Source organism: Drosophila persimilis, unplaced genomic scaffold, assembly GCF_003286085.1.
Source record: "Drosophila persimilis strain 14011-0111.01,24,50 unplaced genomic scaffold, DperRS2 tig00000000-arrow-pilon, whole genome shotgun sequence".
NCBI lineage: Eukaryota > Metazoa > Arthropoda > Insecta > Diptera > Drosophilidae > Drosophila > Drosophila persimilis.
This window is the reverse complement of record NW_020825288.1, coordinates 13,150,401-13,165,103: the sequence shown is the minus strand read 5'-3', so window position 1 is coordinate 13,165,103 and position 14,703 is coordinate 13,150,401. Positions and strand designations below refer to the sequence as shown.

General features: G+C 49.2%; 4 protein-coding genes across 5 annotated transcripts; 3 read left to right on the top strand and 1 right to left on the bottom strand.

The window, feature by feature from the left end:
• The first annotated feature begins 1,892 nt into the window (after positions 1 to 1,892).
• LOC6587578 (progestin and adipoQ receptor family member 4) lies at positions 1,893 to 14,627 on the top strand. Of its 2 annotated transcripts, XM_026994713.1 has the most exons (8): positions 1,893 to 2,326; positions 2,807 to 3,755; positions 11,769 to 11,984; positions 12,192 to 12,295; positions 12,366 to 12,503; positions 12,589 to 12,597; positions 12,766 to 12,906; positions 12,962 to 14,627. In XM_026994713.1, the coding sequence occupies exons 2-8, from the start codon at positions 2,882 to 2,884 to the stop codon at positions 13,052 to 13,054; spliced, it is 1,575 nt and encodes a 524-aa protein (XP_026850514.1). In that variant the 5' UTR covers positions 1,893 to 2,326; positions 2,807 to 2,881; the 3' UTR covers positions 13,055 to 14,627. The 2 variants fall into 2 exon arrangements, with proteins under 2 accessions (XP_026850514.1, XP_002013539.2); XM_002013503.2 differs by lacking the exon at positions 12,589 to 12,597.
• Positions 4,084 to 6,337, bottom strand: LOC6587596 (neprilysin-4). The gene has a single exon (XM_002013507.2). It carries the CDS (start codon positions 6,312 to 6,314, stop codon positions 4,185 to 4,187), a length of 2,130 nt encoding a protein of 709 aa, XP_002013543.1. The 5' UTR covers positions 6,315 to 6,337; the 3' UTR covers positions 4,084 to 4,184.
• LOC6587213 (neprilysin-11) lies at positions 7,659 to 10,223 on the top strand. Its single transcript, XM_002013505.2, has one exon. It carries the CDS (start codon positions 7,756 to 7,758, stop codon positions 9,802 to 9,804), a length of 2,049 nt encoding a protein of 682 aa, XP_002013541.2. The 5' UTR covers positions 7,659 to 7,755; the 3' UTR covers positions 9,805 to 10,223.
• LOC6587583 (cytochrome b-c1 complex subunit 2, mitochondrial) lies at positions 10,291 to 11,679 on the top strand. Its single transcript, XM_002013504.2, has one exon. The coding sequence runs from the start codon at positions 10,291 to 10,293 to the stop codon at positions 11,614 to 11,616; it is 1,326 nt and encodes a 441-aa protein (XP_002013540.1). The 3' UTR covers positions 11,617 to 11,679.
• Positions 14,628 to 14,703: the final 76 nt, after the last annotated feature.

Sequence of the window (14,703 nt, the reverse complement as noted above, 5' to 3'; positions counted from 1 at the left end):
AAAGCGAATTGGGGTGAAATGCGGCGAACTGCGGCGAATTCAAAATTTCGCATATTTTTTGTTCCGTTGAATAATACTATCTATATGGAATATTTAGCCATGCCCACTTAATTTTGCACGATTGATGAATCAATTCTATACTTGATTGGCCTATTCAAAAAACTTGCATTTATTGGGTTTTTATATAAAATTGAAAATGAAATTAATAGATGACAAAAATACCATTTAGCACTAAAAAACACCTTATGGGAGCGCGGCGAAAACCAGTTTCTACAGTATATACGGTCTCACTTGAAAAATATACCGAGTGGTGCGCGCCAAATCGAACTTTTTTGAATGTGAGCGACAATTGCTTAAATGTTGTCAACCGGGCCTTTATCTATGCCCACATAATTTTATACGATTAATGAAACTATTTTCTATTTGACTGGTCTATTTTAAGTACTTGCTCTTATTAGATTTTGCCAAAAAAAGGTCAAACATTGTTTTTGCCTTAATTTTTGTTGCTCAACAACAATATAGCGACTCGTATGATGCAAAACCGAACTTAGCCCACTTAAACCCCTATATTGAAATAGTTCAACGACTTCAGGTAAATGGCGGAAAATATTAACGATTGTAAATTCGTCTTGTAGACACATGCCATCTTTCATCTGAACTCAAAAAAAAACACGATATCTTTCACCTGAAATTAAATTTTCATTATTTTCGGTGGATAATTGAAATACCCCCTTGGCTTATAATAGGTTAATCGTTCCCCCTCAAGGATTGGAAACCATATTGCTCAATTTTGATCTTCCGTCGAATATTATTAGCTGGATAGATCATTTTGCCATGCCCACATAATTTAATACGATTATTAAATCAATTTTCTACAAGACTGGTTCAAGTTAATTCTCATCTTTACTGCCTTTCTTATAAAATTAAGTTTAAGCAATTCTATTAACTACATTTTCACGTTGTGTGAGCTAGACATGGTCAGACATAAATTAGTTTTTGTTGTGCATGCCAGACTTCCATCGGCAAACTTTGAAATTAGAAAATAACATTAAAACCGACATTCGATTTTGCGGCTATTTCTATTGGCCGAATCTCGAATAAGTTACGAGAACCATGTCCCGAGAGAAGGGAGGATAAGGCATCTTCTCGAAACCACTTTTTACGCTAGGAATGTACATATTTCAGGCCAACGGGGCTGGATTACACCAGAAACACACAAGTCTCGTGAGTGAAAAGCCTTCAAGTAATGTCCTAATGAATTACAGATTTTGTAGAGATTTACAAACCTAACATACGGATGCAGTCATCCGAAGAGCGGGAATATTGTACGATGTGCAGATGCCGCATTATGAAGGCACATCGAGTATACAAATAGTCCGGTCCAGTCCAATTTCTTTAAACTTGCCCGACTTGATGTAATAATCCGTTTGTTTTTTTAGGAAAGCATACAGTACTTTGGTTAAAACGTGCTAGTCCTCATTCTTTACAATAACACCCGGCCACTTGCACAATATTTTCTCTAAGATTGTTCACAATGATGGGCACAAAATTTCGTGATTAAAATTCATTTTTCTCCGACGTATAAAAAGTTACTTCGTGCTGGTAATCGAGGCCATACCACCAGTAATTGTTAAAAAGAAGTTAAATTTTAGCTCGAACGGTTATTTAAAAAGATGTTAATGATATTTTTACTTGAATCTTTAAGCGTTTTTATAAAGCTGATCCAATCAGCTGCTTGCTTCAAAAAGTTCTGTGCGCCTGCGCTGCTTTTTCTTTGGCGCCCAATAAAAATACTGGCCATTTCATTCAATTGCATAACAAAACGCAAAAATAACGGTATCGTTATCGTGTGCGTACGCTTCTCAGTCAGATATTGACGTGCTTGCACCAAGCGTCGTGTGTGCGCGGATACTCGACTCGCCCACAGTCCACACGGGGCCACGCTCCCTCCGTCGTGCTGCAAAAATCTCACTTATCAAAGATTCAGCTGTAAATCGACATTCGGCCACAATCCAAATGGCTAAATAATTGATTATGCGTGCCGCCCCAAGCAGCATGCCTCCCCTACGTCAAAACAGCAACGTCAGCCGCAGAATTAGCCAGAAAATCGCTACTTCATAGCATCGGTCCGAAAACGTGTTCACTCGACCTCCCTACCCCGCAATTATCGTGCTTCTTCCGAAAGGCTTCCGTAGTAAATCCACATTTTCCCTGGCCAGGCAATCCTTTTTGGGGGCTAAGACAACGGCTAAGACAACGGCTAAGAGATTCGCATCGCACCGTATCGCGTCGCAGAAACGTGTACACGCGTCGTCCAATGGCAAAAGTGAGTAAAGCTTATCGATTTTTACTGGCGCGGCGCTCTTTCCTCTCCTTTTCGCCTCCTCTCGGAAGGAACGAAGCCTGTGGGAAGTGTCCTGGGGCCTAATCAAAAAAACTCGCGTGATTCACATGAAATATACACACACACACACACACATACACTCTGATAGTTCCGAAACACACAGATACGCGAACAAACACACGCACACACACACACAGTGATACAGAGGAAAAGACGCAGGCCTTTTTGGGTCACGAGGCAAGCTGTGTGTTGACATTGGTCCTGGTCTCGTTTTCCCACACAGGCAAAGCACGTGCTTTTTTTAATTTTTTTTTTTTTTTTGGCACAACTTTTATATACGTAACCGTTTTCCACTTGTGTCTCTCGGCCTCTGTCTCCGTCTCTGTGCAACGTTTTTATTGCACTGCGCTCTATTTTATAATTCATGACGTTCGTTGGCTTTCCCTTTCGTTTGCCTTTCAGCTGGTGTTGGCGGCACTTTAGAGAATCAGTTGGAAGCGAAACCACCGAACGCCACACGCTTAACCGGAAGGAGGCATGGACACCGCTGCTGCCGCCGCCGCCGCCGTTGTCGTTGACCTTAGCTCCGAGGGCAGCGGCAAATCAAAGCTCCTGAGCAGCCCCATCCCCAGCCCCGGTACCACCGGGCCCAGCATCCCACATCCCAGCTCCACATTGAAGCCCAAGCCAGTGACGAGCTACACTCTAGCCGTGGCACCTTCCGCAGCTGCATGCAGCGATCAGGATCAGGTGGGCAGCACCGTGGAGTCCGTAGCGGACACGCCACCGCCAACGCCGCCTTCCAGCACGGACCGCATCGGTGTGCAACGGTGTCCGGGCAACGATGTTATTGGGACTGGGGCTGGGGCTGCTCCTGAGCCCGTCGATGCCGCTGATGCCCATCCAATGCCTTTGAACGGAGGCCTCATGTGCAAGGAGGCAATCGCAGTGGCCGCCTCGGAGCATGGTCAATCCGGCCCAATATCAACGTCTTCCGCTAAAGCTTCCACAACGCCAATGTCTGCCTTGCTAACACCAGCTGCAGCTGCACCTGCAACGGTAACCATATCCACGGAACAACCATCTGCAGTAGCGCCTGGCGGGGCAGCTCCAGGAACTCCAGCAACAACCACCACAACGACGACCACAAGTATAAGCCATGCTCCACCGGTGGGTGCCGCACCGTCATCATCTTCCTCATCATCGCTGAACAGCGTCTCCAATTCCCGTTCGCGTTCCAGTTCGAGCTCCGTGCCGAGCACGGGTCCGCTGTTGCAGTGGCAGGACATGCCCCAGTATTTGCAGTTCAATCCGTATGTGCTCCGTGGCTACCGTCCCCTGCAAACCTTCAAGGGCTGCCTGCTGAGCCTCTTCTACTGGCACAACGAGACCATCAACATACTGACACACGGTGAGTGCACACTACCACAGCCACCACTAGCACTAGCTATTGCTCCTCCTCCCTGCAATACCTGCCCTCCCACACGCCAAATGTCACATCACACTTGTTTCTTGCTCATTTATCGATCCGTGCGAATGCCAATACCTCTCTCAGTGGCTTTGAAATTCGTAGCTCGTAACAATCACGGTCAAAGCCAAGTGCAGGCGGGCCACATAAATAGAATGAACCTCGGTCTAAAGCTGGAACTGGCACAGGGCCTGGGCTGTGGCGGGGGCTGGGGCTGGGGCTGGGGCTGGGGTTACGTTGCGGTTGCAAGCCAAAAGAAAGAATGAACATGTTCCATGGAATGCAGCTGCGGCTGGAGCGCTTTAATGGTAGAATCAATTAATTAGAATCAAAAAATCACTTATATAAGTCTACTATGCGATACTCGCAATGCTAGTAGAGCATACACTTCTCGCGGGGATTCATGGGGGAGTCGACGGGACAGTTGAACTCCTTGGAGAACTCATCAAAGTTGGACAGCGGTCCGATAACCCGAAATTTACCGGGCACGTGCTGGTCGGTGGACACCTGTATGGCCTTCACCCGCGGATGGGCATCGTTGCACCAGACCTGGCCATAGCTTATGAAGAACAGCTGCTTGCTGTTGTAGTCCATTGTGGGGAGGGTCTCCTTGAGCAGTGCCTCGGAGCTGTTGGGCCTCGACAGCAGGTTATCGTGCCATTTGCGATAGGCGGTGTAGGCGAGACGCACTCCTCCGTTGTCCGCTATGTTCTCCGACTGCGATACGGACTTCTTGAGGGGAATGCCGTCGTAGACATAGCCGCCGTACTGTTCCGTGAAGCACGTCTGACGATCCAGAAAGTTGTTGGCGGACGTCTGGTCCCACCAGTCGTGGAACTGGCCACGGGCATCGAACTTCCGGCCAGAGTCGTCGAAGCCATGGATCAGCTCGTGGCCAATGAGCACCGCCAGGGAGCCGAACATGATGGCGCTGGGATAGGCCTTGCCCCACAGGTAGAAGGGCTGCAGCAGGGCCACCGGCACCTTAATGGCGTTCTCCACGAGAATGTTGGCCGGCGTGTAGCTGAGCAGCTCACCCGCCTCCAGCGGCTTGGCCGGCTGATGCAGCTCCTCGCGCATTTGCTTTACGCCCAGGATGGTGGCCTGTCGCAGATTCTCCACGTAGTCGGCGCTCTGCAGGTTCAGTCCGGCAAACTCCTCGGTGAAGTTGTGGTCCGCGTAGGAGTTCACCTGCAGCGTCATCGCCTCGAGCTTCACGATTGCCTTTTGGCGGGTGGGGCGGTCGATCCAGTCCAGCTGCTGGCTGGAGTGCAGCGTCTCGTTGAAGGTGGACTTGAGTTGCCTCCACATGTCCTCGATTTGCCGGGCGGTCTCGTCGTTTTTGTTGCTGCGATAGATCATGTTGTCCAGGTTCTTGGCGAAGCTCTTTTTGGTGAGACCGATGCACATCTCCTTCTTGCTTTCCGCCGACGTGGCAGCCGTCACGGCAAAGTCCTTGATCATGCTGTAGAATATGTAGTTGGCCACAACGCGCTTCGGCGTGCGCTGGATCACCTGGATGAGGTTCCGCTGATAGTCCGAGTTGTACTCGTAGATCTGGTCCGTGCTCTTGACCTCGTCGCCCATGCTGACCGACACAAATCGCTCAATTTCCAGCGTGGGCGCATAGCGCTTGTGCATCTCGGCCACCGTCATCAGTTCTGTCATGGCGGCAATGTCCGCGCCATCGCTCTCATCGGCGAGGCCACGGGCCAGATCCACCTCAAAGTCCAGCAGCTCCTGGGCCGTTGCTTTGGCCAGTTCCTTCTCGACGCCCAGAAAGCGCTCCATTGTGCGCTGCATGCGGTCCCGAAGGGCCAGGCGATAGGTCAGGGTCCTGTTGTCCAGATACATGCTGCGCGACTCGAGGGGGAACTCCTGCTGGCCGACATACAGCCTGTTCAGATGATTGTTGGCAAAGTCCTTGGTCACTTCGATGCTGAGGATGGAGCCCACTCCGTAGCGGTAGTCCATGCGGGCGGCCGTATCCAGCCAGTCAAAGTCCGCCTCCTGCCAGGAGGACCCCTCCAGCACGGGCATGGAGCCGAACTCGGCGATCAGGCTCTTCAGCTTCTGCGCATAGGTGTCTTTCAGCTCCTCCAGGCGCGTGCAGGACTCGTAGAAGTGCTTCACCTGAATATCCTCTCGCGTGTCCTTGGCACCCGGCGCACTGGTGAGGATCAGCGCCAGCTTGCGGTTGAGGGCTTTGGTCAGCGTCTCGAACAGTCCGGTGGTGTACTCACTCAGGCTCACGGCCGAATTGATGCGCGACCAATTGCCGCAGGCAAAGGCGTAGAAGTCGGTGCACGGATCGGCCCTCTGATTCATGAAGCTCTTCATTTCGGCGGCCTTGGCCAACCGCAGCAGCTCCCTCATATACGGCGTGTCCTCGTTCAGCTGGTGCTCCTCCCCGGCCGCAGGCGCCGCCTGGCCGCAGCTCAGCAGCACGGACAGAGTGCACAGGACGTGCCCTACAAGGTAGATAGTATGAAGCGCTCGCATCTTGGGCGCGTTGCTTCTTGGTTCGATTTGTATACTCGACTAAACAACAGAGCCCCAGATGATGCACACCAGTATCATCCAGAGGCCAGCGGCCAGAGCTGTGCCTCTGTTCTCGGTAAAAAGTCCGACCCCGGGGGTTATCTCCCATCTCCCACAGCGCTGCCCCAGTTAGTGATGACGGCGTGAATGTTTGTTGTTTGTGCAATTGAATGAATGCCTTTCCCCCCATTAGTGCGATTCCCCAGAATTTGCAATTGTACGGGCGATATTTTGAAATCTGAAGCCACATACAGTATTACTAACCGAAGAGTTACTTCAACTCAGATCCGATCTGAAAACGTGATAAAACCGTGCCAAATTGTAGACCATTTTTCGTTTATAAAATTTTATAAGCTAATTTAGTAAAGAAACGCCTTAAAAAATGTATCAAACTCTTAGAAAATTTATTAATTTATCGGATAAAATTATTTTTCTTTTGAAAATCGCGATGGAAAATCAGTTACAAATTATAATAATTTTGAATGAAAGCAAGCAGGAATTTATTATTTGTGGCGCTAGATAAAATATTTGATAAAAATTCCAAATTCAAAAAACATGTATTTTGTCCCCTAAATTCTTGAACAGTTCTCTCTGCTCGACGTCGATGTCGGCGTTGCAAAATTCTCCCAATCGCTTGTGTGGTTACTATTTTTTGCTCTCCATGAAACGTTGTACCGGAATACACACCACCTTATTACGGCGCGGAATATAGAATACAAACACGAGTTGATGCTAGAGTGTGTACACACTCGCCAAGGCATTTACATACATAAATATATCCAAATTGAAGAAAAAACTAGCGAATTCTAGTAAACATTCATTTCGAATTTTATATATGTAACTATTAACTATTAAGCGAATCCGAATAAGTTAGGTATTGCTTTAATTTGACAAACAAACCGCGATGTTTTTTTAATATTATAAAGTCATTTTGTTCCAATACAAATCCAAATCTCTTTCACGAATACGCACTATATTACTGTATGCAAAATATAGTGTGTACCCACTGTAATAGGTGAGGTGTGTACACATGACACACACAGCTTTCGAATTTCCATTCAATCGGCCATTGATCGCAACGCAATAAAATTGATATTGAGCAATTACTTTGTTAATGTTAATTGTTCGCTGAGTGATCAAGTGCCGCGGGCTTTTCTCCAAGTGCTTGCCAAGCAACGTGAACTGCGATCTAATCACGCGCTCCCCACTAGCCGCCGGAGACGATACGACTTGGGAGACCAACGACCAGCCATGGTGATAAGATGGGAGAGAGTGGGAGCTTGGGGCTTAGGCTCTCTCTCTCTCTGGGGCTCTGACTCAATCTCAGCAAGGTTTACATACGTACGGAAGTGCGTTGTGTACGGGGAGTGCTCTATTGTTGCCACTTTCAGTTGCCCGTCGAATGTTCGCCATGGAGAACGCTTCTCCTGCTGCTACTGCTGCTAGCCAGCTCGTGCTGTTGATTTTGATTGCTGGGACTGGGAGTGGCCAGGGTCATCTGCTATCCCAGCCCGCGATGGAACTACGCATTCAGGCCCAGGAACAGCTCATCTCGCAGCACAACGACAGCGCCTATGTGCAGCGTCTGATGCGACTGTCCAAGGCGGCCGAGATGCGAAACTATATGCAGACGGAGCTGGAGCCCTGCGACAATTTCTACGACTACAGCTGCGGCAACTGGCCCAAGATCAATCCCGCCAATACCGCAAGTCCGCGCGAAACCAACTACGAACAGCTGCTGGTCAAAGGCTACCACCACAAACAGCAGCGCCTGCTGCAGCGTCCGGCTGACGCTGCCACCGATGCGGATGAGGTGCTCAAATTGAAGGAGTTCTATTCCAGCTGCCTGCACTACCGCCAGACGCCGCTGCCTGTGTACCGCGAACAGTTGCTGGAGATTGCGGCCGAGTTCGGGCATATGCCCGTCCTGGCCTTGCCTGGTCAGGAGTGGCCCGCCGACGACTTCGATTGGGTAGCCACCGTGGCCCACATCAAGCGGAAGTATGGCCTGGATATCATCCTACGCCTGCAGGTGTCTCCTGCGGGCATCTATGTGGGGCAGCCGCAGCAGATCCTACCACAGCCCAATCGGCAGGCAAGAGCTGCCACCATAGCGGACCAGCTGGAGCGGCATTTGGGCGTGGAAACGGAATTGGCACGGAACACTTCGCTGGAAATCACGAGAATGGAAGATTTGGTGGCCCAGCATATGAGGGATCTTCCAGTGGGTGTGCTGGCGCGTCCACGCACCCCCGAGGAGTTGGATGCCCCCTACTCTGAGGCCTTCAATCTCACCCAGTACATTGAGCTTGTCCTCGAGCGGCCATTGAACCCCAACGATACTCTGTACGAGCATGTGCCCAGCTATCAGGCGCATCTGCTGGGCTTTCTGAGTAACACTACGCCCCGGGAGCAGGCCAACTATATCTTCCTCGAGCTGCTGCAGCACTTTTACTACGAGTGGAGTGGCTCCGTGGTGGAGCACTGCATGTCCAAGACGAGGAGCCTGTTCCCCGAGCTGCTCGACAACATGGTCCTGGGGGAGTACGGCGATGCAGCCACTCTTAGCGACATAGAGGCCGTCTGGCAGCAGATCAAGCGCAGCTTCCGTGACCTACTGGAGAACGACACCGCCGACTGGTTGGCCTTGGCCACACGCACCCAGTTGCTGGAACAGATCAATGCCACTCGCCTGCTGATAAACGGGCATGGAGATGTGAATTTCACACAGACCTATGAACGATTGGAGCTAAAGCCCCGCGACTATCTGCAGAACCTGCGGGCCGTGCTCAGTCACGACAGTCTGAAGACCAAATTGTGTGCGGCTCCATTGACAGCGGCCAGCTATGATCCCGTGGAGAAGCGTGTCCTGTTGCCAGTGGCCCTGCTGCAGCCGAACTACCTGTGGTCCCGCTACTACCCACGTGCCCTGCGCTACGGGAGCTTGGGCACTCTGCTCGCCCACGAGTTGGCCCACAGCATCGAGGATGTCTCCCACTGGGATGCCACGTCGATAAAAGAATACTACAAGCGATGGGCCTGCTTCAAGGAACAGTACGGACGCCTCCGGCTCAATGGAGAGTATTTGCCGAAAAGCGATCTGCAGGCGGAGAACATAGCCGACAATCTGGCTGTGCAGGTTTCCTACCACGCCTACTCAAAGTACCTGGCTGAGCTGGCCCCGTCCGCCCTGTCCTCGGAGCGGCTGCCACAGATGACCCAGAGTCCGAGGCAGCTGTTCTTCATCAGCTACGCACAGTTCTGGTGCAACGATGCCAATGAGCGGTTCCGCGACAGGGTATCCCTACTCGTTTCGTATACACCCAATGCCCTGAGGGTGCTGGGGGCACTCTCCAACCTTGGAGCCTTTCGGCGGGACTTTGGCTGCAGCAGTGGCAGTCCGATGACCTCCTCCCAGAAGTGCCAGCTGTACGGCATCTCCTTGGATTAGTTGAGAGCCCTTCGAAGGGAATATATTCTCGAATGAAATATATTTTTATAAACAAGAACAAGCAACTTTTTAATAACTATATGAAATAGAGAACATTTATTAATTGTATGCTAAATATTTGCATCCTCCAGGATTAAGTCTTCATTATATATGTATGTAATATGACGGGGGCACGACCCTCGGCCTGCCATCATTTCGGAGGGACTGCGGCTATCATTTCAATCCCCCTTTATGTTAATGATTTTGTCAGATAATATGTTTTGCTGAATTTCTTAATCCTTTTTTACGTGGCCTTGCCACATCACAGGAATAACTGATTTTTTTCAAATTAGAGGGCTCCAGACTGACCGAAAAATATGAAGAAAAGTTACCAGATAGGTGAAAAATATTACGCAGCTAAAAATTCATTCTCCATCTTTGCAGGCGAATATTTATAACGAAAACTACTTTAAAATCAAACAAAAAGCTAATAATAAAATAAACGCAATGGCCTACATCGTAAATAAGATGCATCTCTTGCGAGCTATCGCTAAGCGGGGCTATGCCTCCTGCCCACGCCCCGTGGGGGACATCTCCGCCGTGAGTGTGAAAGTTTTGGAGAACAAATTGGTTGTGGCCACAGCGGATGCCACCGTGCCCGTCTCGCGCGTGTCCGTCGTGCTAGGAGCTGGGTCCCGTCACGAGACCTACGATACCCTGGGAGCTTCCCATCTGCTCCGCTTGGCCGGAGGACTGAGCACCCAGAACTCGTCTGCTTTCGCCATTGCCCGCAACATTCAGCAGGTCGGCGGCACATTGACCGCCTGGAACGACCGTGAATTTGTCGGCTACACCGTGGAGACCACGGCCAACAATGTGGACACCGGTCTGCGCTACCTGAAGGACCTGCTGCAGCCAGCCTTCAAGCCATGGGAGATTAAGGATAATGCCAAGACTCTGCACAACCAACTGTATGCTGTCACCCAAGAGCAACGCGCCATCGAGCTGGTCCACAAGGCTGCCTTCCGTACCGGCCTGGGCAACTCCATCTACATCCCCACTTTCCAGCTGGACAATCTTTCCTCCGAAAGCCTGCTGCACTACGTGGCCAACACCTTTTCGGCCAGTCGGGCTGCCGTTGTTGGCGTTGGTATTGACAGCAGCACTCTGTCGGGCTTCGCCCAGAACCTGGAGTTCCCGAGCGGCGGTGGGAAGACTGCATCCGCCAAATATTTTGGGGGCGATGCCCGCAAGGAGACCAACGGACAACGTGCCACTGTCGCCGTTGCTGGTCTTGGCGGCTCCATTGCCAACCTCAAGGAGGCCCTTGCCTTTGCCGTGCTGGAGCAGGCTGTGGGCGCTGGTGCGGCCACCAAGCGCGGAAACTCTGCGGGACTGTTCGGCGAGGCTGTCAACTGTGCTGGCGGCTCGAGCCCCAGCTCTGTTAGGGCTCTGAATAGAACCTATTCGGATTCCGGACTCTTTGGCTTCGTGGTGTCCGGCGAGGCCAAGGAAATTGGCAAGACCGTCGAGTTCCTGGCTCGCGGTTTGAAGTCTGCTTTGGTTTCGGAAAAAGATGTGGCTCGCGGCAAGGCCATGCTGAAGGCCCGCATCATCTCGAAGTATTCCTCCGATGGTGGTCTGATCAAGGAGATCGGGCGCCAAGCGGCGCTCAGCAGAAACGTCTTGGAGGCTGACACTTTGCTTTCCGCCATTGATGGCATTACCCAGAAGCAGGTCCAGGTGGCTGCCAAGAAGGTGGCCGACTCGAAGCTATCGGTCGGCGCCATTGGAAATCTACAGAACGTGCCCTACGCTTCTGATTTGGCTTAAATAGAAAAACTCGCCTGTTATCCGTAAATGTAACGACTAAAAATAAACTTATTGCTAAATGTATGAACTATATGGAGTATTCATATTACGAGGGCGCCTTCACACTATTTGTTCCATATTTTGTAACTTGGAAATCTCTTTTTTTCTTGCAGCCATACCCATCATCTATATACTGGCCATTGTGCCCGGTCTGATGCCCTGGGACAGTGGCTACAAGTTTCTGTCGTTCTGCCACGTCTTCGGATCGGTGGCACCCTGGTGCGGCAGCTTCGTCTACCATCTGTTCATGAACATCGAGAAGGGCGAGAATGTGTACTATACACTGCTCAAGCTGGACATGGTCGGGATCTGGGTGAGCCAGAGCTTCGGTGAGTGTAATCGGCAGAGACTGCCCACTCGTAGTACCTCCAGACACCCAGATATAGATTAGGCGGGCGAGAGCTTGAGCAATGGCCATCATCTTCGGTTGTTTCTCGACTGATCTGAACATTTTGGCTGGGAATCGGCGGGGTCTTATCGGTAGGTGGCCTCTCCCTCTCTCATCACACTATCTCTCTTCCGCTGTCTCATTGCAGGTGCCTTGCCCCTGGTGACGGCCACAACGCTGTGCTTCACGCCCGTCCTCAAGTGGCTAATCATCAGCTCCTATTGCCTGCTCTCGCTGTGGGGCCTCTACAAGGTAAGAAGATCTGCTCAGTTCCTGCTCAAGAACTAACTAATGTACTATACTAATATGTGTTCCTCCTCAGGCTCTGACCGCCAGTTCGCCCTGGCAGCGTCGCCTCTGTTTTGCTCTGCCCTTTGGCATGCGCTCCATTCTGACCTTTCTGCGGATCCGGGGAATGGTCGGCGGCAGTCACATGGCCCTCTCCCATGTCTATCTGCAGGTGCGTATGTCGAGGCTTTCCAATTCACTAACATGCTATTTTCTATAACTACCCGTTTTTGGCTGGCCTCTCTCTGTGCGCATAGGTTGAAGTTGTAAGTGCCACATTTTCATACATATACATATGAACGTACATTCGAGTAAATGGACAATGCCGCAACCCACATTGACCGGCAGACACCAGTATAGTACAGACACAGAGCCCCCCATCAGTGCCGCTTTCGCTAATCGCGTTTTTCCCCACTTGTGTGTGTTGCTTCCAGGACGGTGTCTCCATTCTGGGCGGGGCCATTGGCGCCATGCGTATACCGGAGAAGTGGTTCCCCGGCGTGGTCGACTTCTATCTGAATTCACACAACATCATGCACGTGCTGGTCGTGGTGGCTGTCTACTCCATGCATAAGGTGAAGCGTTCAACTGGAGTCCAAGTCCCCGTGCTAATTGTAATCTTTTCTGCAGGCCACCATCAAGGACTTTGAGTGGATGTCCACGCAGACATGCAATAGCTTTGCCAATGTCACCGAGCAGGCGATCGCCCATGGGGAACTATGACCCGTTTACTGGCTGCTGCTGCTACTGCTGCTGCTGCTGCCGTTGCCATGGATGCTGTTGGCCAGGCCGCGGTCCAGGCGATCCCATGCGATTCACGCCGTGATGGCCCTGGCCTGGAGGAGGAGACGGGCACCGATCGGAGCCGGGTGAAACCGCTCACTAGATAGATGACGCATACTCGTACATAGGACATAAAGACATAACATAAGACAAAAGCGCTACTTGAGTATATACCGTGTATAATGTTGCAGTAACAATATACATATGTATATCTAGTTATAGGCCATACATATACATATACATATATATATATGAACTGTATAGTACATATAGTACATACTTCGACTGTGGTATTAAGCATTAAGGTTATATAAATTACTGAAATGAAAGGAAATGAGAAGCTGATTGAAAAGAACTCGAATGTGCGAAAGTTTCGTGAGATAAGCCGATCGTCGACGGATGATGATGGGTAGTAATATATTGTATGAGTAATAATGATTTGAATGATGTTGATACATGTGTACCTCATTGTGCTTACGACAAAAACATCTAATTTTCAAATATTGTATGTATAACTTTGTACCTCGTCGAGAATTCTTACAATAAGGACACACACCTATAAGCTAACCTTCTTCCTAGTTGATCTTTTTAGATATGCAAATTGTTAATTTTTGGCAAACGTAACGTGGTAGTAGTGGTAGTCTCTATAAGGACTCTCTATTAATTAATGCTCCAATCTGTGCATAGTTGTGAAATGGAACCAAACAAAACAAAACAGAACTGGAACCACGACAAAGTTGTTGCTGTTGTGTGCCAGTACCTATGAGTAATTAGATGAAGAGGATTCCAGGAGTCGAGATATCGAGGAGTCAGATGTCGAGTATTCCATGTTGGACAAGCGTGAAAGTGAAACAATGAAAACAAACAATCTTCTGGCTAAATCGCTGCTGCAACGAATCACGTACATACATACGTAGTGAATGCTAAACATAAAGTAAGAGTACTTAAACTTAATACGATATTGAGTTGATATCATTTATGTCAATTGATTGCGCAATATTAACCTCAAGTATTTACTGAGCTCCCCGAATATACTTAATATATTTAATATGAATTAGTAAAATTGCAATATTTATTACCCTAGAACCTTAGGCGTGAATTAGGGAAGGTATTCTTACAACCAACCAAACAACCAACCAAACAAACAAACAAAAAATTAAACAAAAAAACATACTAGATACGATAGCAAACCATTCAAAAAAGTCGGTCTACTTTTAATCCAAAATGCGAAGCAAAGCGAACAATTATGAGTAACATGTTTTAGTAGTGTCAATAATTTACACCACCCTCCAATGAGAGAGAGAGAGAACCGAGCAAATCTAACAAATGAAACGTAAGCTAACAAACCAAACTAATTCAACAAAGCAATAATTAATAATTAATAGGCAAACTCAATGCTTTTAAGTTACAAAAGTTGCTACTAGTTTTAAGTAACAATTATAAAAATATTGTCAAATGATTTTCTGAGAAGAGAAGGTTAACAAGTGAAAATAATAAACGATGAAAAAACAAATCCGAGTTTGAATTTCAATTTAAAAATGTAGATACACACAATTTACTGCAGGTGGCGCTGCGTCCCTTGAAGCATG

Coding starts and splice junctions, on each gene's coding strand:
- LOC6587578 (XM_026994713.1), top strand. CDS start 2,882: ATGGACACCGCTGCTGCCGCCGCCGCCGCCGTTGTCGTTGACCTTAGC. Junction 12,296..12,365: donor CGCTGTGGGGCCTCTACAAG/GTAAGAAGATCT, acceptor GTTCCTCCTCAG/GCTCTGACCGCCAGTTCGCC. Junction 12,907..12,961: donor CTGTCTACTCCATGCATAAG/GTGAAGCGTTCA, acceptor TCTTTTCTGCAG/GCCACCATCAAGGACTTTGA.
- LOC6587596 (XM_002013507.2), bottom strand. CDS start 6,314: ATGCGAGCGCTTCATACTATCTACCTTGTAGGGCACGTCCTGTGCACT.
- LOC6587213 (XM_002013505.2), top strand. CDS start 7,756: ATGTTCGCCATGGAGAACGCTTCTCCTGCTGCTACTGCTGCTAGCCAG.
- LOC6587583 (XM_002013504.2), top strand. CDS start 10,291: ATGGCCTACATCGTAAATAAGATGCATCTCTTGCGAGCTATCGCTAAG.